Here is a 26052-nt window from a genome sequence, read left to right as displayed (position 1 = left end):
AGCACATGAGAAAACAGTTCTGCTTGATACTATGAGCGTAACAAATGAAGCAATTTGTATACAGGAGTACCTGCTTTCCGAGGACAATACTAACCTGTTCAAGTTCTCAAGTTCACTCCAGTGTTTTATTCGGCCAGCTGAACGTGTGAAATCCAGAGGTCGGCTATCTGGTGGTTTAGCCACTTTGGTGAGAAAGTCTCTTCAGGCTGAACTTTTAGCATCAAGTAAACACTTCCTCGCTGTTAAAGTTCACGATAATGTGATAATAAACGTCTATCTTCCTACTAATTATAGATCTAGCCTCTCTACAGAAGTTCACGGCTGCATCTACTCAGCTAAGCTGTTTCTTGAAGCCTAAAATTCCTGGGAATACAAAAGTTCTATTAATAGGGGACTTCAACTGTGACCTAATTAATACCGAATCTGAAAGGACTCAAATCGTTATAGGTTCCCTTCCTGATCAGTTAAATGTCGTTGATAAGGACCATCCTTATATATTTATCAGTGATGCCAACACCGTCTCAAATCTTGACCATGTGTTAACGAACTTCTCGGTGAGTGACGAAGTAAAAGTTGCAGCTGATGGTTCATACTCTGACCATTTGCCTTTGCCATTGTCAATAACACTGGACTGTCCAAAGTTGTCGGGTCCGTGTAAATCCCAACGGAGAGCATACAGTGACTGGAAACAAGTGTCGGATGATCTCTTTGCGACTACTTCTGGTGATATCCTGAGTAAAATAAAAGTTCCTTTTCATCTGCTGCAGAGAAATGCAAACTCGTATTGCAGTAAAAGTGAAATACGTCTGCAGATAAACATGTACTGTGCAGAAATATCGCATGCTCCGAGTATCGCGGAGAGTGTTGCAGTTCCTGTGAAGCGTATCCGTAATAGATCACAGGTGAAAGGGTGGTCTAGAAATCAAGAGCTAACGGCAGCTTGAGCGTCGGCGAAGCTATGGCTGAAAGTTTGGCATGATCGCGGGAAGCCACGAAGTGGAATAGTGAACGAGATTCAAATCCATACTAAACGGAATTTCAATAAAGCGTTAGATGCCTACCGTGCAACCCTAAAAGAAAATTTTGTGCAAAAGCTCAGTAAGAATACGAACCTTATTTGGTCGCTTCAGTCTAAGCCTGAAGAAGCTAAGCCTACGTTTAATATTTCTGCTTATCAGTGGAGTGCTTACTTTGAGTCCGAGTTCAAAGCGCCCGATCCATTTTTGCAGTCTCATTACGAGAATGAGCTGTTTTCTATGCTTACCGACACCTTCGACGATTTCTCAGTGTCATCGGTCTTAATTTGCCAGGCCGTTAAAAAGCTGAAAAAGGTATACTCAAAAGGCTGGGACAGTATATGGGCTCTACATCTTTCTTTAGGACGCTATATTCTTTACCATCACATTGCATCACATTGCCCTTCTGTTTCAGATTATTTTGGCACAAGGGATAGTCCCGAGTTGCTTTAGTGTGGGTATGGTTATCCCGATATTAAAGAAGGGGAAGCCAGCCGAACAGCCTTCTTCGTATCGGCCAGTAACGATATCTTCAGTATTTTGTAAACTATTCGAGATTGTTTTGTTTGATGAGATTTATGATAAGTGTGAGATGCCTCCACACCAGTTTGGTTTTCAAAAAGGTCTCGGGTGCACCCATGTACTTTATCTTCTTGCTAACATATTACTTGATGCTCATCTCTCGCGAGAAACTTTGATCTTAGGTCAGTATGATGTCAGAAGAGCTTTTGACTCTGGGATTCATGCCCAGATTTTCGTTGAGCTGTGTAAGTGAGGCGTGCGTTTTTCTATTGTAAGGTCACTTCTTGATATGTATAGGAACCTCAAGCTTCGTGTTCGTTTGCAAGATGGTGAGCTTAGTGGGGAGATATCCGTATATAAGGGAATTAAGCAAGGGGCTATAACGTCTCCTACTTTGTATAATAACAGTGTTAATGATGCACAACAGGCTATCTCTCCGAGCTATATTTGCAAGCATATTGACTTGTCACTTCTGGCTTTTGCAGATGATATTTTAAATCTGTCTCGGTTGCTTTCTTCATTAGAAAATAATTTATCACGTCTTGAAAAAACGTCTGCATTCTTGAGATATGCTCTTTGGACAATGTGCGTATACATAGTGATGCTGATATTGGTTTGCAGTTTAATGTAGAAAAGTCCGCTGTTTTGTTTTTTAATTGTCCTGAAGATAATGCTACAGTCAGGCTTGGTGGAAGTACTGTAATACCGTTTAGTCACATTACGTACCTTGGCTTGCCGATTGGTCGTAATCTTCGAGAGACCCAGTCTTTGCTTATTGAACACCTTTCTAAAAAAAAGTGCGCATTGCCTATGCGGGTGTTGTCACTACCCGTCGCAATTCAAGCCGTAAATATTTGGCTCGTCTTTATAAGTCAGTAGCTTTGCGTCATGTCTGGTACCTGTCTCCTTTTTGGAAGCTCCTGAGTGCACGAAACAAGAAAGACATAAGGTCAGTATTTTTCAAGTATGCTCGATATCTTCTTCAAGTGCCGCCTTTTGTTACAAACCGCCATATTGTTGCGAAATATGGAATTGTTGAGTCTCTGAGTGCCGTGGAGGAGGTAATTCAGAATTACGTGAAAAAACTAGAGCTTCTGGATCACGAGTGGGCCCACCTTCTCAAATAGTTATGTTATTATGCAGTTCTTTCTGTTTGTATCTGTTTTTCTGGCCAGTTTTGATTTTTCTTTATTTTGTTTTTCGTCCTCTTTATTTTTGTTTCGTTTTTAAGACTGTTTTCTAATAAAATTCATTCATTCATTCATAAATGCAAAAAAAAGCGACATTGGGGCTTAAAAAGAACAGAAATAACCCTCTGAACAAAGGCGTCCCCAATCTTTACAGTAAATGTTGGCTTTCCTACCCAATACTTCAAGAAAACAATTGCTATTGCGAAAAGGCAACAGGATAAGATCTTTTTCTTCTCACAATATCGTGAGAAAGGAAGGGGTTAATTTATTTAATTTAAATGAAGGGGTTAGTTTACCAACTTTCTACATCAGTTGCTCGAAGATAATTTTTGCAAAACGCTAGTAAAATCTTAGCGCAAAGAGGAGGGAGAGGGAGAGAGTAATACTGAATAATTACTGTTACTGTATTAATTCTACTGAATTAATTATTATTATTATTGTTCTATATTAATTAAATATATTAATTAATATGTTAATTATTTAATATATTAATATATACTAATTAATATTAATTCATATATTAATTATTATTTTACTCTATTAATTATACTGAATAGTTACTGTACTGAATAATTTCTGTTCGTTCAAACCTTCATTCAGAGAACTTTTTTTCTGAATATAGAGTTCAGTACCTCATGCTTGAGTCAATGTCATATTATTTTATTTCATAAATTAAATGAACTAGTTTATTGAGAAGTCAGATTGTATGTCTCTTTTATGTAATTCTTCTACCTGGAGCAGTATTTAAGGTAAGATTCATTCATGATTAAATACACATACGACAATTTTCGGGGAACAGCCTGAAAGAATGACACCTTCGAGCTGATTTAGACATTCCATTCCATATAGTTTGACTTGCCATTACAGGATTGAAACCTGACCTTAGTGAAGGAGTAAGAGGAATCTGAATATGATTTTTTCTATTGCGAAAATGGTAATTTATTTTGATTAGAAGTAAAAGAAGTCGAAACACTTAGGGGCTAGGGGAGGTCACCATGAAGGTGAGAAAAAGTAAAGCCTGTACACAAAAGGATATACAGTCATTCGAGAGAGAGTAAAGGGACAACTCCTGAAAAATTAGTTTCCTGAATGAGGTATCTAGCTTTACTGCAAACCTTAGAAAGCGGTTTAAAAGAGAATGAAAAATTGACATTCATGCTATTGTGCAGTAAAAAATATAAGACTAGATAAAGCTGTTAAAAAGTACTTTCAAAATTGATCCAGGAAAAGTATGTTTGAGCTTCCTTAAATACCGAGACTCCTCCATGTCTTCATTTTAATCAAATCAGTGCAAAGTTTGAAAAACAGAGAACCAGATGAAACTTTATCAACTTGGCAGCTGAAAAAATCCGCTGTACCGGCCTTACCTTAACAAAACACTGCAATTTCATTCCTTGGGGGTGTATTATGCAAATGGTGTACGCATCACTCATGTAATTGTCACCAATTGCAGAAACTTTCTTTGTCACAATCTAAAGTGAAATAACAAGATTAAAAAAGGAAAAACAGTCAAATCGCATATGAAATACTTATTCTGCATTTTGCTTGCAAACCTTCAAATAAGGTTCATGAATAAAAATAAATTTAAAATCTATACAAAAAGTTAATTGTGTCCTTTTGTTAAAAACAGGTCTTGCTTCACAAAGTCAAGCAAAAGCGAAGATAAAAATAAACGACCAAAGAAAATAAACATTTTAAATTATAATTAATGAGTTTACAAATAGTTAAAAAATTAACTAAGAAGTACCTATGGTGCACTTTTGACGAATTAAGTTTATATCCTCAGTCCAAGCTACTTAAGTGAGGCAGAATTAAAAGTAGAAATAGCCAGAAAAATCCAGACGGGAGGGGAAAAACAGAATCTGGCTTAAAAGCAGATTATACACAGTAGATTTTTTAATCGATAAAACTGACTAAAGTTTGGCGTTGGTTAATCCAAGATCTTGGCGACCCTTTTCTTCATTCTTTTCTTTGAATTTTCATTCCTATCTTTGAATTTTTCATTGGGTATTAATGGACACCTTATACTTTAGGAGTCAAACCATCCTGTCTCCAAGATCAAATGTTTCAAATCGTCATACATAATCGTTTCAAATCAAGTCACCAATCGTCAAAATAAGGAAAATAGTATTAAAAAAAAGCATTCGTAATTAACAAAGCATCAACTGCTACAGTTACTAGTGCTGCATAAAAATTTTTTGAAAAGTAGATGATCTATAATCAAGTTGATCCGACATAAAAACTGTTCAGAAAAAATATATGTCTCAAGATGTATTGATAACCGAGCACAATCCAGCATCCAGCACACCAATTGGTGTGCTGGATTCAGGATCCTTTGCCCGAGAGGGCAGAGGTTTAAATCCTAGTGTACCCAATAATTTGGTCTGGGAAGGGAGTCAATGGTGTGACTCTGTAAGCTCAGCCAGAGTTGACCCAGACCTAAATGGGTACCTGGAGAAAACTGGGGAATGTTAGCAGGAAATGTGTGCGAAAGCGAAGGATGGCCGGCCCTTATCCCCCCATTGCACTCTCTGGCTGAAGAGCCTTGAGATGAAGACCAGTGCCGCTGGTTCGGACCTTAAGGGTCTAGTCGCACATCCTTTACCTTACCTTTATTCATAACAGAGCCCCGGAGATCAACTTTTTGTTTTATTTTTGCGCAACAACTTTATGTATCCATAACCAATCTCCGCAACCTAGTCTACATATTGGTGCGCAATTTGTTGTGCACTCTTTAAAAAAGGGGATGACTCCTCTTACAAAACTGGCTGAGAGTAAGAGAATGTTAGCTAAATTATTATATACGAGGTCAGGGATGTATAAATGGGATCTGCTCCTTCTTGAAACAGCAACATGATGACAAGCTCTTCCACATTTTGACTCGTCTTCCTCAACGGGACCAACTTATATTTTTTTACTTTTATCATCTGTATTCTTATGAAATAAATTTGCTAAATTTGTGAGCCATTTTTGACCATTTCCAAGTTTTCAATTACTTACAAATTTTATCAGTATATGCATCTCCAATGACAGTGCACTGATACAACATCCACAAATACTATTAAAACAAATGTATTAAACAAACACTATTACACCAAATTTTACAGCACAACGGTAAGAACACTTGCCTGTGGCGGTGGTAACTTAGGTTCGAATCTTAAACAAGATGATTTTTTCTCTTAGAGAAAACGTAAGGCTTTTAGAGTTAGAGAAGAAAAAAAAATAAAAAATAATAAACATAATTTGTTTAAAATCGTTTTCAGAATAGACTAAAAAGTAGAAAATGTTTTTTTCCTCGAGAATCTACTAAACTATCTTAAAATGTGGGGCATAAAACAGACTGAGCTTTACATGACTTGATCGTTTTAACCGGTTTTCCTCAACTCACCGACTTTTTTATTTATGTATTTATAGCTTGTATTGATTGAATATATATGTTAGGTGAAGCTCATTCCGTTTTGCGCCCCTCGTTTTTACTTCGATTCATAGAGTCTTGAAAAAAATATTTTCCGCTTTTCAGTCCATGTTGAAAATGAGAATTACCTGATCATTTATTATTTCTCATTGTTTTATTAGTCTTTTTGAACTTTTTATTTGTCCCCGCTCCAAACTCATTTCTGCATAATAGCCTATAAAATGTTTGCACATAAAAAAAAAAAAAAAAAGAACTTGCACATTTCTTTCCCGATTGCAACTGAATTATCTTATCACTATCGATTTAATCTTCCTTCCATGCTATGTTTTTCTCTAAATAAATACAAGACAAAACTGAATGAAGATATTGTTACTATTTTATAAGGAGATTTCGCAATCCATGTTGACACAAAAACTAAAGGCAAACAAAAGGAGATATTTAATTTACCTATACTGTTGTCAAGCAGATCAGAATAGAAACTTGAAACTTTTTCTAAGAAAGAATTTAAGAACAGAATATTTTTAATTGTTTCAAAAAAAACTTTACGTCTATCTGATAAGAAGAGAGCATTTCTCTGCGTAGACTTTTCCAAATCTGATGCAAAAACAAGAAATGTTCAGAGCGGTCGCAATAAGGCGAATGTTGGTATTTCTGAATTTGAGATTATTCTGATGTATTTGTATCTCGCAATTGAATTCTAGAAACCAGTTGTGACTACTTCTACTACTACTAACAACTCACTGCAGCACCAAGCTATCTGAGGCGAGCATGGTTACCTACAATCCTCCTTCAGCACAATCTATTCAAATCTCCCTCTTTACACCCTCCCAAGAAGTTCCAATATCAATTAAATCCTTAATTACAGCCTCCTGCAACCCCATTTATGACGGCCTACTTTTCTTTGGCCTAAAATCCGTAGTCTCTAGATCTCTTTGGCCAAAAATGACGATCTCTAAAAATATGTCATCCTTCATCCGCAAAATTATGTCCTAGCCACCCCAACCTTTCTCTCATTAAGCGGGATAGAGCCATACTTTTCGCACAGTATACTGTTTGAAATAGGGTCAGTCAGATGAGTACTGAAAAGAATCCGTAGACAATTCATCTACTGCTACTACTACTACTACTAACAACTCACCGCAGCACCAAGCCGCCTGAGGCCAACACAGCTACGCAAGCTCCTCCTCCACAACAATCTATTCAAAGCCTCCCTTTTCACACCCGCCCACGAGGTTCCCATTTCCTTTAAATCTTTCTTTATGACGTCCTCCCACCCCAGAGGGGGATGACCTGCTTTCCGTTTAGCCCTAGACGGTTGGCCGAAAAGAGCAATCTTTGGCAATCTGTCATCCTTCATCCGAACAACGTGCCCTAGCCACCTCAACCTTTCTTTCATTACAGTCCTAGAGAGCGGTATTGAACCACATTTTTCGTATAGCCTATTGTTTGAAATACGGTCAGTCAGCCGGATACCCAGAACAATCCTTAAGCAATTTCTCTGGAACACATCTAGCAAATCTTCATCCGCTTTTCGGAGCGTCCATGCTTCAGAGCCATATTTGACCACTGTCATCACTGTAGCTTTTAATATTCTAATCTTGGTTTGCAGACTTATCTTCCTATTTTTCCAGACTTTTTTTAACTGTGAAAAATCACCCTGAGGCTTGGCTAGTCTACTTTTAACATCTTCACTGCTCCCACCATCTTTACTAATAATACTACCAAGGTAAGTGAACCTGCCCACTTGATCAATCTTTTCATTACCCAACGTCACCTTTTCATCTTCACTTATTCCTAGCCTTAGTGACTTAGTCTTCCAAACATTAATTTTCAAACCAATTTTAGACCCTGAACTCGCAAAACGTCTAAAACTTCATTCATTTTGCTCACACTTTCATCTAGGATGCTTAAATCATCAACATAATCCAAGTCCAGGAGACTTTTTCCTCCCCATTAGATTCCGTGGTCTCCCATTGCCTTTCCTATGCTCCTTAAAACAAAGTCAATCAAAATAATCCATATAAAGGGGGATAGACAATTCATCTGGAGATCATCTAACAAATCCTCCTCCACATTTAGGAGCGACCACGTTTTAGAACCATACTTGACCACTGTCATCACTGTAGCTTTCTATATTCTAGTCTTCGTTCACAGACTTTTCTTCCTATTCTTCCAAACTTAACTCAACTGTGGAAAAACCCCTGATCCTTGGCTATTCTATTTTTAACATTTTCATTGCATCTACCATCTTCACCAATAATTAATTTTAAAAAAATAAAGTTTTTTCGAGGGAAGAAAAGAGCGAAGTTGAAACTTAAAACTTACAAAAATTATTACTTCACAGCCTACTTAATATACATTAATATAACTAGTATAAATAAACCAACTAATTATGTTTCCCTATGCTTTTAGGACTATAGAAAACTAGCACTTTACTGAAAACACAGAAGTCAAGTATAAAAAACAGGATTATTGATTTAAGAGTCAAAAGCGAGTATGTAGCCAGACAACACTAAACGAATCTATAAAGCTCTTCACAGTCTTACACCAGTTTTGACATCAGTAACTTTCAGTATACAATTAAAATTATCTTCAAAAACATAAGCACTAAAAATCAATATTTTTTAGTAACTGCCAAGTAATTGAACAGCATACAGAAATATTGGATTGATATGTCAGGTAGTATTCTGCTCTCACCAGCTATAATACCAATAGTGAGTAATATACAATCTTAAATTGTAAGAAATAGGCTTCAGTATCACCTGAAGTGAAGATAAATAAGACATAACATGAACTCTGGAAATCCGATTATTTCTTTCTATACAAGAGTGAATTTCAAGCTATGATACAAATTCTAAAGCTAGTCTTTAGTCCTAATAATATCAAGATGACCTTACTTTGAACTTGTGTACAAACTAACCATGACATGTTCTTTTAAGAACCAAAACGAGAGCCAGTCATTGAACTGAGCCATTTTGCAGAAGTGATACCAAATCAAACGTAAAAAAATCTTAAAATGGATTGTTGCTTTATCTTAAAAGGGATTGATAATATTTTGATTCTGTAAAAGGTGTCCTTAATTGGTTTGCTTTTACTGTCCAAAACTCCTATATTATTTTGTGTTTTCAGTAAAGCGCAAGTTTTGTATAATCTTAAAAGCATAGGGAAACATAATTAGTTGGTTTATTTGTACTAGGTATATTACTTACTACTTACTTAACTCCCATCCGGCCGGATTGGCCGACTCGAGGCTTCTCCTCTGACTGAACTATGGTAGAGCTTCTTATACGATTCCCTGTTCGCTGCAGTCCGAAGGAGTACCGACAGGGGATGGCTGGGAAAGTTTTCCCTCCAGCGCATGGGAGGTCGTCCTTTTGGGCGGGAGGCATCAATCCTTCCTTCAAACACCATTTTGGGAAGTGGGGCTAGGGACATCCACTGAACGTGGCCTAACCATCGAAGCTGTTGAAGCTGGATGGTCTGCATGACGCTCTGGGAATAGTTGAGCGAAGACAATAGCCGTTCGTTTGATATTCGGTCAAGGTAGGTGATGCAAGCAAGCTTCCTGAGGGATTTTGTTTCAAAGGCCGCCAACCGGCATTTGTCTTCTGCTTTCAAGGTCCATGTCTCTGCTCCGTACGTTGCTACTTGAACCACAAGAGGTTGAAAAGGGCGTTTTTTTAGTTTCAGTGATAGATTGTTGTTTGTCTAGATCTATCTCAATGACTTGCAGCATACTGAAGCAAGGGCAAGGCGTCGTTTAATGTCTTTTGAAGAGTCGTGTTTTGACGTCAGCTCAAATACAAGGTAAAACAAAATGTAAAACCACACGATATCTTACCCCTGGATCATAATTTTTCTGGGTTGAAGGCCTGTATCTATATGCCGCGTTACCTTCATGGCTTTTGTCTTGTTAGCATTGATTTTCATCCCAAAGGAACTAGCTGCATGATCAATATCGTTAGCGCTTGATTGCTGTTCCTCTAGTTGTTCGTTTAGGCGATTAATGTCATCGGCGTATGCAAGCATGTCAAAGAGGTGTCCACTCATGAGTGCTCCCGTGTCATTGGGCACCAGTGCCAGTACAGCATTCAGGAATAGGCAGAATAGAATGGGGGAGAGTAGGCATCCTTGCAGCACTCCTGAAGAGGTTGAGAATTCGTCAGTAAAGCCTTTGCTTGTCTGCACCATGCTTCTCGACTTCTCGTACATGCTCTTGACAATATCAATAATGTCAGTGAGAAAACTGTAGTGTGCCAGGATGTGCCATAGGCCATCCCGCCACATTAGATCGAAGTGCGGTAGCTTGTCCGTCGGTTTCCCCGGACGCGGTAGCTTGTCCGTCGGTTTCCCCGGACGCGGTAGCCCTATTTCGTGTTTTCATTGATTGCCTATTCATAATTCATAAAGAGGAAAAGTTTCTTGGCTAGCTTTTGAAGCAACGGCAAGCCAATCCTCTCTGCTTCTAGCCGGGACCGTTGACACCCTCGAGGGTGTCTTCCGCTCTTCGCAGTTGTCCTCGCTGGGAGGATCATCCCACTTGGCATCACGGCGTCACCAAGCAATTTATCCCATTACTGGGGGTGAGTTTAACGTCTTCGTGACATATCCACGCGCCGTTGGGCCCAGCAAGATCGCTTTCAGAGGGGCTCACCTCCTCCTCTGTCCGTATTTATATCCCCCAGACAAGGGTGCACTGGCTATTTAAGACCCCCAGAGACTGGGTCCCCCCTTGGTCCGCGCCCTCTTATTTAATATTCGAGGGTATCCTCCATATCTGAAGGATGTTCCCCTATCCGCCACCTGGGGACGCGCCTGAGTTGCTTGGGGGAAGCACCTGAGAAGTTACCCATGTTCATCTTTGCTAGGTATATTAATATATATTAAATAGGCTGCGAAGTAATAATTTTGTCCGTTTTAAGTTTCAACTTCGCTCTTTGCTTCCCTCAGAAAAACTTTGTTTTTTTAAATTCATTTTTGTTCGTTTTTGATTAAAATTTGATCTAGAAACAACGCTGCCATAATCTTGCTTATCTATACTGAATAAATGTATGTTTGTTTTATGGTTTGGGTCTACTCTTCAGTTTTAATCTAAAATGAATTTTTAATATAATTTCAATTTACCACCATACTTGGGGAAATAAGGTAGGCCAAAAAAATACAGCACTACATTTTGATATCAAGGAGAAATTTTAGTCTTTTACATAAAGTTTATTGTCCACGCTTTAGAACACAAAATATGTTTTCAGGAATATATGTTTATCGAGGATCAAAAATCTGTTTTTACTCGGCAGACTTTGCCTGACAAAGCCATTAATGACGACAGGGCATTGTAAAAGATTTATTGATTAGCAGAAATTAGAAGGCTACTGTAACAAAAGAGAACTTTTTAAGGGCTCATTTAAAAGCTTATATTTATACTTAATTGCTTTATATAAATTTGACTTGATAGCACATTCCCACAAAGACTTTTGGTTGTTTCCCCAACTTTTTTAAATGAAACAAGTGCCTTTTCAATAAAATGATCAAAAAAGGTGATTTCAAAACCTAGGCAAGAGCAAAAACTAAGAGGGCAAGGACGTCCCTTTCCCTCATTACCGCCTTTAGAACTAGCACACAGGCTTCATCAAAGAGTGAATCTTGAAGGTTTAATTCAAAACTGTTGTTTAATCAAGATTAATTTTTGGTAGATATTTAGTTGAAAAGTTTTTAGTTTTAGTTAATTTGTTTCCACAATAGTCTTTTACCTTTAATATGACTAATTTATTTATGAAACTTACTAAGAGGGTGTGTATAGGGAGTATCTTTGGAGAGGGTATTTGGACCATAATTATTGTAATGGTACAGTTTTACGGTTCCAAACTCTTCCACTCAAGAAGTGGTACCAAAAGTGCCGTTTTAGTGCTGTATGGCACTTTTGGATGGTAAAATTGATAAAAAGCACGTAGATATGAGTAATAGGTTTAAAATCTGGGTTCCCGGGATATGCCTTAAAAATGAGTGCCATTAAACATCACTTTTTGAAGTTCTGCTAGCCCAATAGCCCCACATTGTAAAAAAAAATCGTTTGAGATTTAACAAAAATTGTTTGTAATGTTTTTCAACAACAAAATTGGAATTTCAACAGCTGAATTGAATATTGGAGACCATTTTGGAATTCCATGATCATTATTGAATGTCCAATTTGTTGAGAAACGAATATGTTGGATTCCCAAACCCGAATTGAATTTTCAATTTTTTGAAAAAATAACATGTTGGTTGTTAAGATCTTAACTGGATTTCAATTTTGTTTCCTGCAGTTCTCATTCATTTATTGTATTTCCATCACTAGCGTTGTTCAATTTCCTAGGTCTACAGTCTAATATCTAGTCCTCAGGATTCAGTTTCCCTTTCTTCTTTCTGAAGCATCAATAAATACAAAAAAAAACCTCATTTATTTTACAAGAACAGAAAATTACAACAAAAATTTTCTCCCAGATAATATGACCTCTTAACGGCTGCATTTTTTCATGGTGGAAATCAGAAAATCAATGACGTAGTAGCAGGCCGACAGAAGACACTTGAGTAAGAAGTATCTTCCAATCAAGAAAACAGTGACACTCGGACCTGAAGTGAAGATGAAATCAAATCGAGGCACAAATAAAAGACGGACTTCTCCCCTTGTTTCTACCTCCAAAGGTGAACGGTTGCAATAATAATGCCACGAATCCTGTCTTTTCTGAATACCTTTGATTTACTCATCATATCTCATCAAACCTTTTGCTCGCCTCCTCATAAGATGTGTGTGTTATAAAATTGAAACCTTTTAAAATAGATCTTCTGCTTAGATGAAGTACAACAAAATTGTTTTCAGCTTCACAGCTTTTCTCAATCCCAATTTATAAGGTTTTAAAGATATGCAAATACATTTCGTAAATTTTGAAGAAAAAAAAACATTGATATGGCTTAAAATTCTACTCAAATAACAGGAATTACATTTTTGGAACTAAACCTTGAGAAAAAGAAACTGATAACTGAAAATTAAGGTAAAATGCTGTTTTGTCAAAATTTCAATAACTATAGACCTGTCATGTAGGCAAATTTAAGGACCCTCTAGAGGGAGAAGGAGTGGAGGTAGGTACTTCAAAATACCTTCCTGGGACATACTTTGATACTTATGTACTATCTGGAACACATGCGCTATATTATATAGGAAAGATGTGGGTTTATTTCGAAATGGGTTTCTTTCAATAGAGAAATGGATTGTAAAGCGTGGTTCGTTATTGTGTTTACAATTTTTAAACTATTGTTTTATGGGGTTTAGGGGGGAAAAGGTGTCTAGGTTTGGTTAGGTTAGGTATCTAATATATGCTATGCTTTACCCCCCATCCCCTCACCTATTGTGCAAATATATGGCCGAAATTTACTTCTAAACTATTATATTTTTATCCTATTTTGTTTTACTTCATTAGCATCAACCAAACTTCATTTTTTCCGTGTGTTACAGATAGTACATAAGTAACCATACTTTAGCCTGTAGACCCATCCCTGAAAGTTTTATTTTCCTAACCTAACCCTTTTCCATGATAGCCAAAAGTACCTAAATTAGAATTGGTACTGTTCTATAAGCTGTAAGCAACGCAAGATAGATGATAAAAGAAACTATTCAAACAGGTTATCTCAACGGAGAAATGGATTGCAAACAAGGGTTTCCAACTCCATTTACAATATTTAAACTTTAGTTTCTTGGGGTTCAGGGGGGAAAGCTACCTAGGTTAGGTTACTTATTTACTATATGCTATACTTTACCCCCCCCACCCACCCGCTCCCCCCCCCCAATATGCAAATATATAACCGAATTTTGTTTCCAAACTATTACATTTTTAACCTATTTTGTATTATTTCATTAGCATTAACCAAACTTCACTTCTTGCATGGTTTACAGCTAATAGAACAATACCGTAGAATTTTACCAAATTTTTTTTATATATAAAAATGTACTATCTTAAACATTTTGGGAAACATAAGACACAAGTTATCAATATTAATAAACTAAACTGAAAACTTACCATCACAATCAAAATGTCTTCTCTCTCTGATCTGAGTGCCCGTTAGGTAAAATCGTCGCTTCGTCGTTTGAAGGTCTTAACATTAAATCTCCTTCTGTATTATACGTTTGTAGGTAGTCGAAGATGATTTTTTTGTTTGTTAAATTTTTCTTAAATCATAACATCCGAAAACAAAATAAGATAGGAGATCATAGCCCCCACAATAACATTTTCTTATACGCTGAATCTAAAGGTCTGATTTACATTAAGATTTATTGACTTTTTAGGGGGTGTTTCTCCCTTTTACGAAAATCAGGCTCCCTGTTTTCAAAATCCCTTTTTCTTCTGAGGCTTGGAGCCTTTGGTGGGTAGATATTAAACGTAATGAAATTTATATATTTGCAATCTGCATAAAACCCAATTCTTATCAATTGTTATCAAAATTCCATTTTTGGGCTTCGGTTACAATTGAGCCGAGTCGCTCCTTAATTACAGTTTAACACCATGAACTGTTTGATAAAACTTATTGGGCTAACGTCCTATTTTTAAATTAATCCTGTGTCCTGTAGCAAACCGGAGTTTTTGAAGCACGATTCATGCTATTAAAGTGTAGTTTTTCTGAGTCAAGTTGAAATGTGTACCATTTTAGAAAATTCCTTTTCTGGGAAAGCTTTTTGTTCCTTTACATGTGTGTAAGGGACTGAAATACCCTTACAGGCGTCTTATTTTCTTTGATATATTTGCTTACTTGGTTATTCAGCGTAAGCAGCAAATTTATAGCAAATCCAGGGAAGATTTTTTTTTTAAACACTTTTTGGGTCTCGTTACAAAAATGACGTTCATCACAAAAACATAAGTTGTTCCCACAAAAGGATTTTCGTTCTTAATTAGAGAAAATTGAATTAAGAAAGCAATATATTTTCACCGTTAGTACTATTAAGGTCAGGGTACAATCTTAAAATATTTTCGACCTAAAGAAACTCACAAAAATGTATTTAAAAAAATCAATTCTAAACGTTAAAAGACAATTTTTGTACATAAATTTCTGAGTGTTCATTTTGCAGATAAGAGAGCTCAACTTATCTCAGAGTAAAAAATATTTGCTTATTTTTATAATTTTCTTTTCATACTCAAAATTCAATTAGCATTCCCTTTTTTCTGCTATAATTCAAATATTTGAATTGAACTGAACATATTACTTTCAATGTGCTATGTACAATGTGCTTTCAGTGCTACCGATGCAAAAAAGTGATTTTCCTTGTTGTTCAGGGAGGGGAACCGTAACTTCCCTGTACAATTTTTGACCATGTTGATTTCGATGGTACACTTTTCATTTTAATACGACGCCATTTTCGAGGGGTGTGAGGCTTTTTCTTCGAAATCAACATAAATTTCTTTTTGCAATAAACTTTTACTTTTAAGACGAACCGAAATAATAGTTAACATTCCTGTCAGTGTCAGTGTCAGGTGGTTTTTTTTCACTAGGCAGTTTTTTTCAAAACCCGTTTTATATATATATATATATATATATATATATATATATATATATATATATATATATATATATATATATATATATATATATATATATATATATATATATATATATATATATATATATATATATATATACTGTAGGAATGTCCAGAGCGGTTGGAATAAGACGAATTTTGGTATTCCTGAAAATCAATAAATTCAGTTTTTAATATTCAAAATTAAATTGAAATATCAGTATTACTCAGTAATGTTCAAAAATTGCAGCCCTTTTCAATAACGCCCAGCACTAGAAATTCTTTTTGATATTCTTAATCTCAGTTTCACTGCTTTACTTTGAACCAACTACTTTGAAAATGCTTTACTTGTTACAATTACAGAGTCTAAAAGGGTTAAATATATTGATGTTTGAATACTTAATTTAAAAATGTTGACGTTGTTAAGTTATGTCTATTCAACGCATGGAAATGGCTCATTAGAGCTGAATGCTAGGAGTTCCTATCTTATTTTTCATAAGAAGGCTACTGTTTTTTGTATTTTTTGTAATAACTTTACTTCTTTTTATATATACGTATTTTTACTACTTTACTTGATATACTTTTTCATTATCTTTCACAAAAGGTTTTTCTCTAAGCTTTGCAACCCATCAAAAACCAGACAGAGAGTATTGAAATACTGACATCTCTTTTTGTTTAATATAATGTGATTAAGCAAATAAAAGGATTTTTCGACTGAAACTAGGAAGCAACATTAAAACTTAAAATGATCTGAGCCTCTTCTGCATATAAGGCGGACTGCCCCCTCCTAAATTTCTCACTCATTCAGCTAAAGTTTTTTAGTGCTTTGTAAAACATTTTTTTTTCGATTCAATGGCCCTTGTTTTGTAATAAATGTTCTCAAAGAATTTGGACAAAAAATCAAACTTCAGAGTAAAGAGCAGAGTTAAAAGAGTTGAGGCGTGGGCAGATGCATGGCTTGAAAGTTTTAACGCATCGAAAAAGAAAGAGCTTCTAATTTCTAAGGCGCGTAATATGGGGGCTCATCCTGATTTCGCCTTCAAAGGAGAGGTAATAACGCGAGTTGATACACTACGCCTACTTGGAGTTAATTTCTCTTCGGATCTCTCATGGACTGAGCATCTCAGTAAAATTACATCCACTTGCATCAAGAAATTAGGAGTTATCCTAAGATGCAAAAGTCTTCTCCTTGATAATTCTATTCTGCCACTTTTCAATTCGTGCATCAGGCCTGTTTTCGCTGGTGCACCTGTTTTCGTGCATCAGGCCTGTTCCTCTTTTCGCTGGTGCACCAAAAAGCTACATCGCTCCACTCCAACATTTTCAAAATAGAGCAGTGCATGCAGCAACCTTTGGCGACACGAAAGCTAAAACCCCACAGCTGATCCTGGAAGGTTTCGATGTGGCGTCCAAGTCGGTTTTCTGTAGGTACTTGTATAACTCTCCACCAGAGGAGCTATTGAAGCTCGTTCCTGATAAAGCAAAGCCCTTGGGATCAACTCGCCGAAATACAGCTCGTCAGGACTACCTTGAGCAGGATACTCCCTGCCAACAATATCTGAAAACGAGTTTCGCCCGGCGATCGGTTGCCACATGGAATAGATTGCCGGCAGAGGTAATGCCGAAAAATCTTTCCCTTGACGCGTTCAAGAGAAGGTATAACAAGTAACTCAGTATTAGAAAACAAGGTAACTACCAGGACTAGCGGCAAATCATTATTTGTGATGAAGCCGTGAAGCCTGTAATAATAAAAAAAAGTAGACAGTCCCCTTCATATAAAGAATAATTCTTGTCAATTTTAGATTTCAAAGGTGCTCCTTACTTTCAGAGGAAAAAACTACTTTTAAAAAATTGAATTTCTGATTGGTTTCCTAGTCATGCCTAGTCCTAACCAAAATATAATGTGGGGCATCAGTCCTTTAAAAACCTGTTTTATTGCTGTTAAAATATATGTGTCATTAATTGTAAATTCATTATTACCGCCCAACTTTACCAGTTTTTCTGCTTAAGAATTAAAATGTTGGATTGCAATTTAAATGTTGGACAAAATGGTCAAAATTTTTGTTCAACTTGTTCTTATAAAATGCTGTAGAATTTCGGATGGACAAAGAGGGGCATTATTGTTCATATGGATTGAAGTTTTGTGCAACTTCTGATCTTGTGTGTGACTAAAGCCGTCACAACTTTTAAAATATGATTTTCTGATTGATATAAACAATTTTTACATATGTTTTAGCATATTGAAATATTTTATATAAATAGAAGAAGAGAAATAATACTATTTAAAATTGATGAAAACAAAGTTTCTAGTAGCATTCCCCCCCCCCCCCAAGAAATGTCCTTGCGGGGCTCCTGGCCCGTCTTCAACATTCTTCACCATTTAAAATTTGCTCAGTTTTGTTTCATTTTGCATGCAAATTTAGTTAGTCTTTTTATTTGAGTTTTTTTTTCAAAAAGTATTTAAAATAAATTTACTCCTAAGAAAATGTATTCTAAAATAAATTCCCATGTCCCCAACCCATGACTGCTATTCTGGCGTCTGCCCCCCTGGAAAATTTTCTGCGGATGTCCTTGATGTAGCTCTGTATTTGTCTTTAAGAAACTTCTTTTTTTTTTTTTTTTTAGTTTAATTTAACAAAGTGGCCAAAAAGCCGGTTTTGCCACCTGTAGATTCATTCTCTACATCCACCTTCTGCGATTGGTTTGCCTCTCTTCGCTTGGTATGGTTAGCAGCTTGAGACACTCCAGACGTGACATGGCCACAGATTACCTCACTGCTCCATCAATTGCCACCTGACCTGGTATACACTGTTTATGAAAGTGCAAGGAATGCAGGAAAAATGTGTTAAGACTCGACTTTTTAGGGCAATTAATTAAAAAAAACTTTTTCCACAAAATATGTTTTTCAAAGAAACGTAAAGAACTCCATTAAACGAAAAATGAGCAAAAATAAAATCAAATAATATACCAAGCGTGAAACTACCACAAATCAGCATCGATAAATAAATGAAACTCAAAACGAACAGAAATTACAATAAATAACCGAGTCAAACTAAAAACGAGCAGAAATTAACATAAGTTGGGCTCAAAACCCCTATGCCTTCCCAAGGCCAGAACATAATTTGCACTTTACTGAAAATAATATAAATGTTTTTACTTTTATAACTTTAATAAATCAAATAATATTAAGATTATGATTACTAAATATAAGTATATGTATATTAAACTTACAATGCACATTCATTTGTAGGCATGACTCAAAACCTTTGCCCTCGGGACTCTGGGGGGTTTGTCATCCTTAAATACATAATTTCCAGAACTTTCAGCTACGTTGGACAAAATGACTTATCTCTAAACTTTGATTGAATGTTTTTGGGGAAATGGAGGGCTTGAGACGGGGGTTAATTACTCTCCACTCACTTTCGACTATTAAAAAGGGCAATTTCAACTTCCGATCAAATGAGCCCCTTTTGAAATTTCTAGAACAACTTTCTATATAAACCTTATATGCCCCCAGGGCATAACTTACAACCCTTGCACTGAAAGCTCTGATGGGGTTATCATCCTAAAAGACCTAATTTCCAGAACTTTCGACTACGTTAAAAAAAATAGATATCTCAAAACTTTGATTGAATGTTTTTGGGGAAATGGAGGGCGTGAGACGGGGGTTAATTACTCTCCACTTACTTTCGACTATTAAAAAGGGCACTTTCAATTTCCAATCAAATGAGCCCCTTTTGAAATTTCTATAACAACTTTCTATATAAACCTTATATGCCCCCAGGGCATAACTTACAACTCTTGCACTGAAAGCTCTGATGGGGTTATCATCCTAAAAGACCTAATTTCCAGAACTTTCGTCTACGTTAAACAAAATAGGTATCTCAAAACTTTGATTGAATGTTTTTGGGGAAATGGAGGGCTTGAGACGGGGGTTAATTACTGTCCACTCACTTTCGACTATTAAAAAGGGCAATTTCAATTTCCGATCAAATGAGCCCCTTTTGAAATTTCTAGAACAATTTTCTATATAAACCTTATATGTCCCCAGGGCATAACTTACAACCCTTGCACTGAAAGCTCTGATGGGGTTATCATCCTAAAAGACCTAATTTCCAGAACTTTCGACTACGTTAAACAAAATGGATATCTCAAAATTTTGATTGGATGTGTTTGGGGAAATGGTGTTCGTGAGAGGGGGGTTAATTACCCTTCAATCACTTTCGACTATTAAAAGGGCACTGGCCCTTTCAATTTTCAATTGAATGAGCCCTTTTGGATGTTTTTACAACATCGTTTTCAATGAAAACCTTACATACTCCCAGAGCATAACTTAAAACCCTTGCCCTGAGGGTTGTGGGGAGATGCGGGTTGTCATCCTTAAAGACCTAATTTCCAAAACTTTCAACTGCGTTGAATAAAATGGCTATCTAAAAATTTTGATTGGATGTGTTTGGGGAAAAGGTGGGCGTGAGAGAGGGGTTAGTTGCCCTGAAATTAATTTCGACTATTAAAAAGGGCACTAACCCTTTGAATTTCCAATCGAATCAGCCCTTTTTTAAATTTCTATAACGAACATTTCAATAAAAACCTTATATGCCCCCAGGGCATAACTTATAACCCTTGCCTTGAAGACTGTGGTGGGAGTGTCCTGCTCAAAGGTATAATTTCCTGAACTCTAAACTACGTGGAATAAAATGGCTATCTAAAAACTTTGATTGAATATGTTTGTGGAAATGGTGGGCGTGGAAGGTGTGTTAGTTGCCTTCCAATCACTTTGACTATTGTAAAGGGCACTAGCCATTTCAATTTCCAATCGAATGAGTTCTCTTTGAAGTTCCTACGGCGACGCGTTCAGTAAAACCTTATATGCCCCAAGGGCATAACTTACAACCCTTTCCCTGAGGGCTGTGGGGGAGTGTACTCCTCAAAAACATAATTTCTATCTGAAATCCACAACACTGAACAAAATGGCTATCTAAAAATTTTGAATGGGGGTTTTTGGGCATAAGGTAGGGGGCGAGAGGGGGGGCTAGTTGCCCTCAAATCACTTTCGACCATTAAAAATGGCACTAGACCTTTGAATTTCCAATCGAAAGAGCCCTTTTTCAAGTTTCTACGAGAAAGATTTCAATAATAACTTATATCCCCCCAGGGCATAATTTATAACCCTTGTCCTGACGACTGTGGGGGGAGTGTCCTGCTCAAAGGTATAATTTCCTGAACTTTAAACTGCGTGAAACAAAATGGCTATCTTAAAATTTTGATTGGATGTGTTTGGGGAAATGTTGGGCGTGGAAGGGTTGTTAGTTGCCTCCCTATCACTTTCGACTATTAAAAAGGCACAAGCTATTTCAATTTCTAATCAAATGAGCCCTTTTTGAATTTTCTACGACAACGCGTTCTATAAAAACTTTATACGCCCCCAGGGCATAACTTGCAACCCTTGTCCTGAGGGCTGTGATGAGGTTATCATCCTCAAAGACGTAATTTCCAGAGCTTAAAACTACGTTGCACAAAATGGCCATCTCAAAATTTTGATTAGATGTGTTTGGGGGAAAGATGGGCGTGAGAAGGGGGTTAGTTACCATCCAATCACTTTCAACTATTAAAAAGGGCACTAGCCCTTTGAATTTCCAATCGAATGAGCCTTTGTCGAATGAGCCTTTTTTGAAGTTTCTACGACAACGTCTTCTAAGAAAACCTTATATGCCCCCAGGCCCTAACTTAAAACCCTTGCCCCAAGGGTTGTGGGGGAGTGTCCCCCTCAAACAAATATTTTCTGTCTGGAAAACAAATACGCTGAACAAAATGGCAATCTCAAAATTTTGATTGGATGTGTTTGGGGGAATGATGGGCGTGAGGGGGGGGGGCTAGTTGCTCTTCAATCACTTTCGACTATTAAAAAGGGCACTAGCCCTTTGAAATTCCAATCAAATGAGCATTTTTTGAAGCTTCTACGACAACGCCTTCTATAAAACCTTATATGTCCCAGGGCATAGCTTAAAACCTTTGCCCTGAGGGTTGTAGGGGAGTGTCCTCCTCAAAAACATATTTTCTATCTGAAAATCAACTACGCTGAACAAAATGGCTATCTCAAAATTTTGATTCGATCTGTTTGGGGGAATGATGGACGTTGGGGGGGGGCTAGTTGCCCTCCAATCGCTTTCAACTATTAAAAAGGGCAGTAGCCCTTTTAATTTCTAACCGAATGGGCCTTTTTTGAAGTTTCTACGACAACACCTTCTATAAAAACCTTATATACCCCAGGGCATAACTTAAAACCCTTGCCCTGAGGGTTGTGGGGGAGTATCCTCCTCAAAAAGATATTTTCTATTTGGAAATCAACTACGCTGAACAAAATGGCTATCTCAAAATTTTGATTGGATGTGTTTGGGGGAATGATGGGCGTGGGGGAGGCTAGTTGCTCTCCAATCACTTTCGACTATTAAAAAGGGCACTAGCCACTCCAATTTCCAATCGAATGAGCCCTTTTCGAAGTTTCTACGACAACTCCTTCGATACGAAGTGCCCGGGTGGAGAAAAAAAAATACATTGTGCCCACATCGTTCTTTACTTTGGCAGCGCTATTGCGCTGCCTATGATAATGAAGTCAAGGTTGAAGTGGTAGGTCGCTTTTTACTAGTGACGGGTTGCCACCAGAATTTGTGTTTTATGCAACTCTTCTGAAGCCAAGCAAAATTTCATGGAATGGATTTCGAGCACTTTATAAGAGAAGATGCGAAGGAAATTGAAACTTCATGGGAGGGAGTATGGAGTGAGTTGAGCAGGAGCGTGAGTAGCTGCATTGACCTCAGGTGGCTTGGAAATATGATGAGTTGTCAGTAGATGCAGATTAACTATCAAACAGTGCATAATAAAACGCTGCTTTTGGTCTTCTTTACCTTGGGTCTTCTACAAACAACCCCCCTCCTACGCCCACCATTTCCCCAAACATATTCAGTTTTTTTTTAGATGGTTATTTTGTTCAGCGTAGTTAAAAGGTCCAGAAATTATGTCGCTGAGTATGACTCCCCCAACCCTTAGAGCAAAGTTTGTAAGTTATGCCCGGGGGACACGTAATATTTTTATAGAAAGGGCGGTCGTGAAAACCTCGGTAGGACCTCATTGGATTGGTAATCAGAGAACCCTTTTTAAGATTCAAAGTGATCGGAGGGCGGACAACTTCCCCATCCCACGTCTCGTATTTTCCCAAAATCCACCTGATGGAAATTTTGAGATGGCCCTTTGTTGTTGTAAAAACTACAAAAAGGGCTCATTCTATCGAAAACTAAAAGGGCTAGTGCCCTTTTTAGTAGTCAAAAGCGACCCCGCATTAAATTGTCTTATTGCAATTAAATTTTCGTAGTTTTTAGCGCCAATTTCGATTATTAAATTGCGTTCAAAAGCACTTATTGAAACCTACTGTAAATAATTATTTGCTTATTGTGCTACAGAGCTGAATAAGCTGCAGATCATCCTTTTCAGATAAAAAATTTTTGGAATATTTATATGTTGGCATAACCTAATAATTCTTTTGATTAATGTCAAAGGTTCTATAGGTTTCCAAGATACTTTTGTTTTTTCCGTAAGAAGCTCAATGTTATGTACAAAGCCAGTTCAACAGAGCACAATAATCACGTTTATTTAATAGTTTCTTGTAATTAATTGCAACAAGATTTGCTGAATGCAGGGCTAATACCTACAATATAATCTTAAGTGGTGACTCATTTTTGACTTACCTTGTATTTAGTGCCACAAGCGTCTTCCACATAGTAATCGTCGTAAGAATTAACAAGTTTCTTCGTTTCTATTGCTGATAACTTTTCCGTTGCAGTAACACCTTTATCTGTACTAAAAATTTTCGCCCATAATTCGTCACTTAACTTTAGGCTGTCCATCCTAAAAGTTAACGTGACCGTTTTAGCTATGATGATCTGCATATAGGCATGGTCGTTTTAACTTAGTAATTTAAAAAAAAAAAATTTCCGAAAAAGAATATTTTTTAAAGAAAAAGTAATTGAATTTAATATCAGAAGAAATTAAGTTATATAATAATTCAAACTCAAAACGACCAGAAACTACTATCAAAGAATAAATGAAATCAAAACAAACAAAAATTAAAACAAATAATCATATCAAACACAAGGATAACAGACACTGGTAAAGATGACTAAATAAATCCCAAAATGATTAGACAGTATATTTAATATTGAAGCTGAACTTAAAACTAACAAAAATTATAATCAACAGAGTTTTATCTACCGCCCTCTCCCTCCTCCCCTAGCCGTAAAATTTCTAGGGCCTACTGTGATATTTCCATTTTATTGAAAACTTTATGTAATTTGAACAGTGTGCTTTAGTTTTCAAAACCTCGACAGCAAATAAAAATTAATCCCTGTAATAATCAAGATGATTAGAAAGAACTAATGAAAATAGACTGAATACTTATTATATAATAGTATCAATTCTTGAAAATCTCGGATATGGGAATTATATGTGAGTTAGTCGCGAAAATCTCGAAAATAGCGGTCTCTTGTATTAACCCGTCTGGCGGGTTTTTCGTGACTGGTTTCCTTTTAAAGGCCCATATAACGCACCAGTACCAAATAAATTATCAATTTGCAAAGGTAAACATACTTTCTTCTCTCACTTCAGATGTTGTATCCTTCTCACAATGTCAATCGTACTATTTTCAGTTCGGATTAGCAACAGATTGGAACAAATTTCTATATTTGATAAGGAATTAAATACTTGCATCGATAAAGGTTAGTGTTGAGTTATATAATAGCCTGGAAATTAGGCTTCGTTGGCAAAATTACATATTCAGTACCCTGAAGCAAGAATAATCGGTAATAATCGGCGAAGAGGACCTTTGTTCTGAATTGTCAAATTTTGCGCTTCTTTCTATTTATGTTTTTTTATTCTTTAATTAGCATCATCAACACCTTCATTGACTTAAATTTCGCCTATATCTTACGCATCGTAAAACCGACATTCTAAGAGTAATTTGTATGCTAAAATATGAAAGCATTCATGAGCTTGAAGTTAAAAAAAAGTAAACAGTAGTTTTTTTTTACATTCCCGTTTCTTATTTTATTTTGTCTAAAATAGGATTATATTATTTGTCATAAGAACTATAATTGGCCTATTGAGAAAAAGAGTTTTCTTTAGAAAACTTTTTTTATGTCATTTTTTTTAAATTAATATCTGTTTTGTTTTTATTACCTAAGTTTTTTTTAGGTTTGCAAAATGAATATTTCTACTGTTTTCCACGTCTTAAACTTAAGAACTAAAATGATTTAATGATCAAAATTTATTATAGGTAACTAACCTGTTCCATTGTATTATCACAGGAACTTAATTCTGCTGGTCTTCAGTTTAATTTGCAGTGGTTTGTTCCTTACTAGGCTTCAGCTACGCTACAACTACGATAATATTGGAACTTGTATAATCACCATTTGTAATGGACCATACCAATCCTTTATTTATACTTCAGTTACTATGGACTATTGTTCCTTCTTGACACCTTCTTGACATTGAACCTTCTTGACAACAAGGAGCATTTTATATACTACCCGATTCTTGCCCCAGGGGCGTGGGAGCCTTGGTTTCTGAAGGAACAGCTATCAGACCTTTTGACCTTATTAAAATGTCGATCAGTGTTTTGGGGAGAAAATATTTGGAAAAGACAGAGGAAGCCTTCCAAACACTCTTCGTCACACCCTGAAACTTTCTACTTAACACACTCAGCCACTCCTTTGTCAACATTTCCTTGAAGTTTCACTGTAATATCAAAACAACTTTCGGAGACCTGGGATCAAGCCCCCTTTTCAAAATAAAGGGCCTTATGTAAACAAATTAAGCAATGGACAACTTGTATAACTATGAGTAAATTAATTAAAAAAAATTTTTCCCGAGGGAAGTAAAGAGCGAAGTTGAAACTTAAAACGAACAAAAATTATTACTTCACAGCCTATCTAACATATTAATAATGCAACTAGTAAAAATAAACCAACTAATTATGTTTCCCTATGCTTTTAGGATTATACAAAACTAGCACTTTACTGAAAACACAAAATAATGTAGGAGTTTTGGTACAATAAAAGCAAACCAATTAAGGTCACTTTTTATAGAATCAAAATATTATCAATCCCTTTTAGGATCAATTCTTTTTAAGATAAAGCAACAACCCATTTTAGGATTTAACTTTATTTTTTTTACGTTTAATTTGGTATCCCATCTGCACAATGGCTCAGTTCAATGAATGGCTGTCGTTTTGGTTCTGAAAAGGACAATCTGTCATGATTAGTTTGTACATAAGTTCGAAGTAAGGCCATCTTGATAGCATTAGGACTATAGACTAGCTTT

General features: G+C 36.4%; 1 protein-coding gene across 1 annotated transcript in view; it reads right to left on the bottom strand.

Annotated features, from left to right (window-relative positions):
- LOC148950060 (uncharacterized) overlaps nucleotides 1–24377 on the bottom strand; it is a 52089-nt gene extending 27712 nt beyond the window's left edge. The window contains exons 1-3 of the mRNA XM_089091432.1: nucleotides 24322–24377; nucleotides 23424–23583; nucleotides 4096–4200 (exon numbers count right to left, since the gene is read on the bottom strand). Of these exons, the coding sequence (XP_088947558.1) occupies nucleotides 4096–4200; nucleotides 23424–23582 (264 nt within the window). The 5' untranslated portion in view covers nucleotide 23583; nucleotides 24322–24377. The remainder of the gene's footprint in view (nucleotides 1–4095; nucleotides 4201–23423; nucleotides 23584–24321) is intronic.
- Nucleotides 24378–26052: the final 1675 nt, after the last annotated feature.

The sequence above is a fragment of the Artemia sp. Qi Xiang Cuo genome, chromosome 7, assembly GCF_049724085.1.
Source record: "Artemia sp. Qi Xiang Cuo chromosome 7, ASM4972408v1, whole genome shotgun sequence".
NCBI classification, from domain to species: Eukaryota; Metazoa; Arthropoda; class Branchiopoda; order Anostraca; family Artemiidae; genus Artemia; species Artemia sp. Qi Xiang Cuo.
Note: the sequence above shows the minus strand (reverse complement) of the source record. Positions and strands in the feature narration are given on the sequence as shown.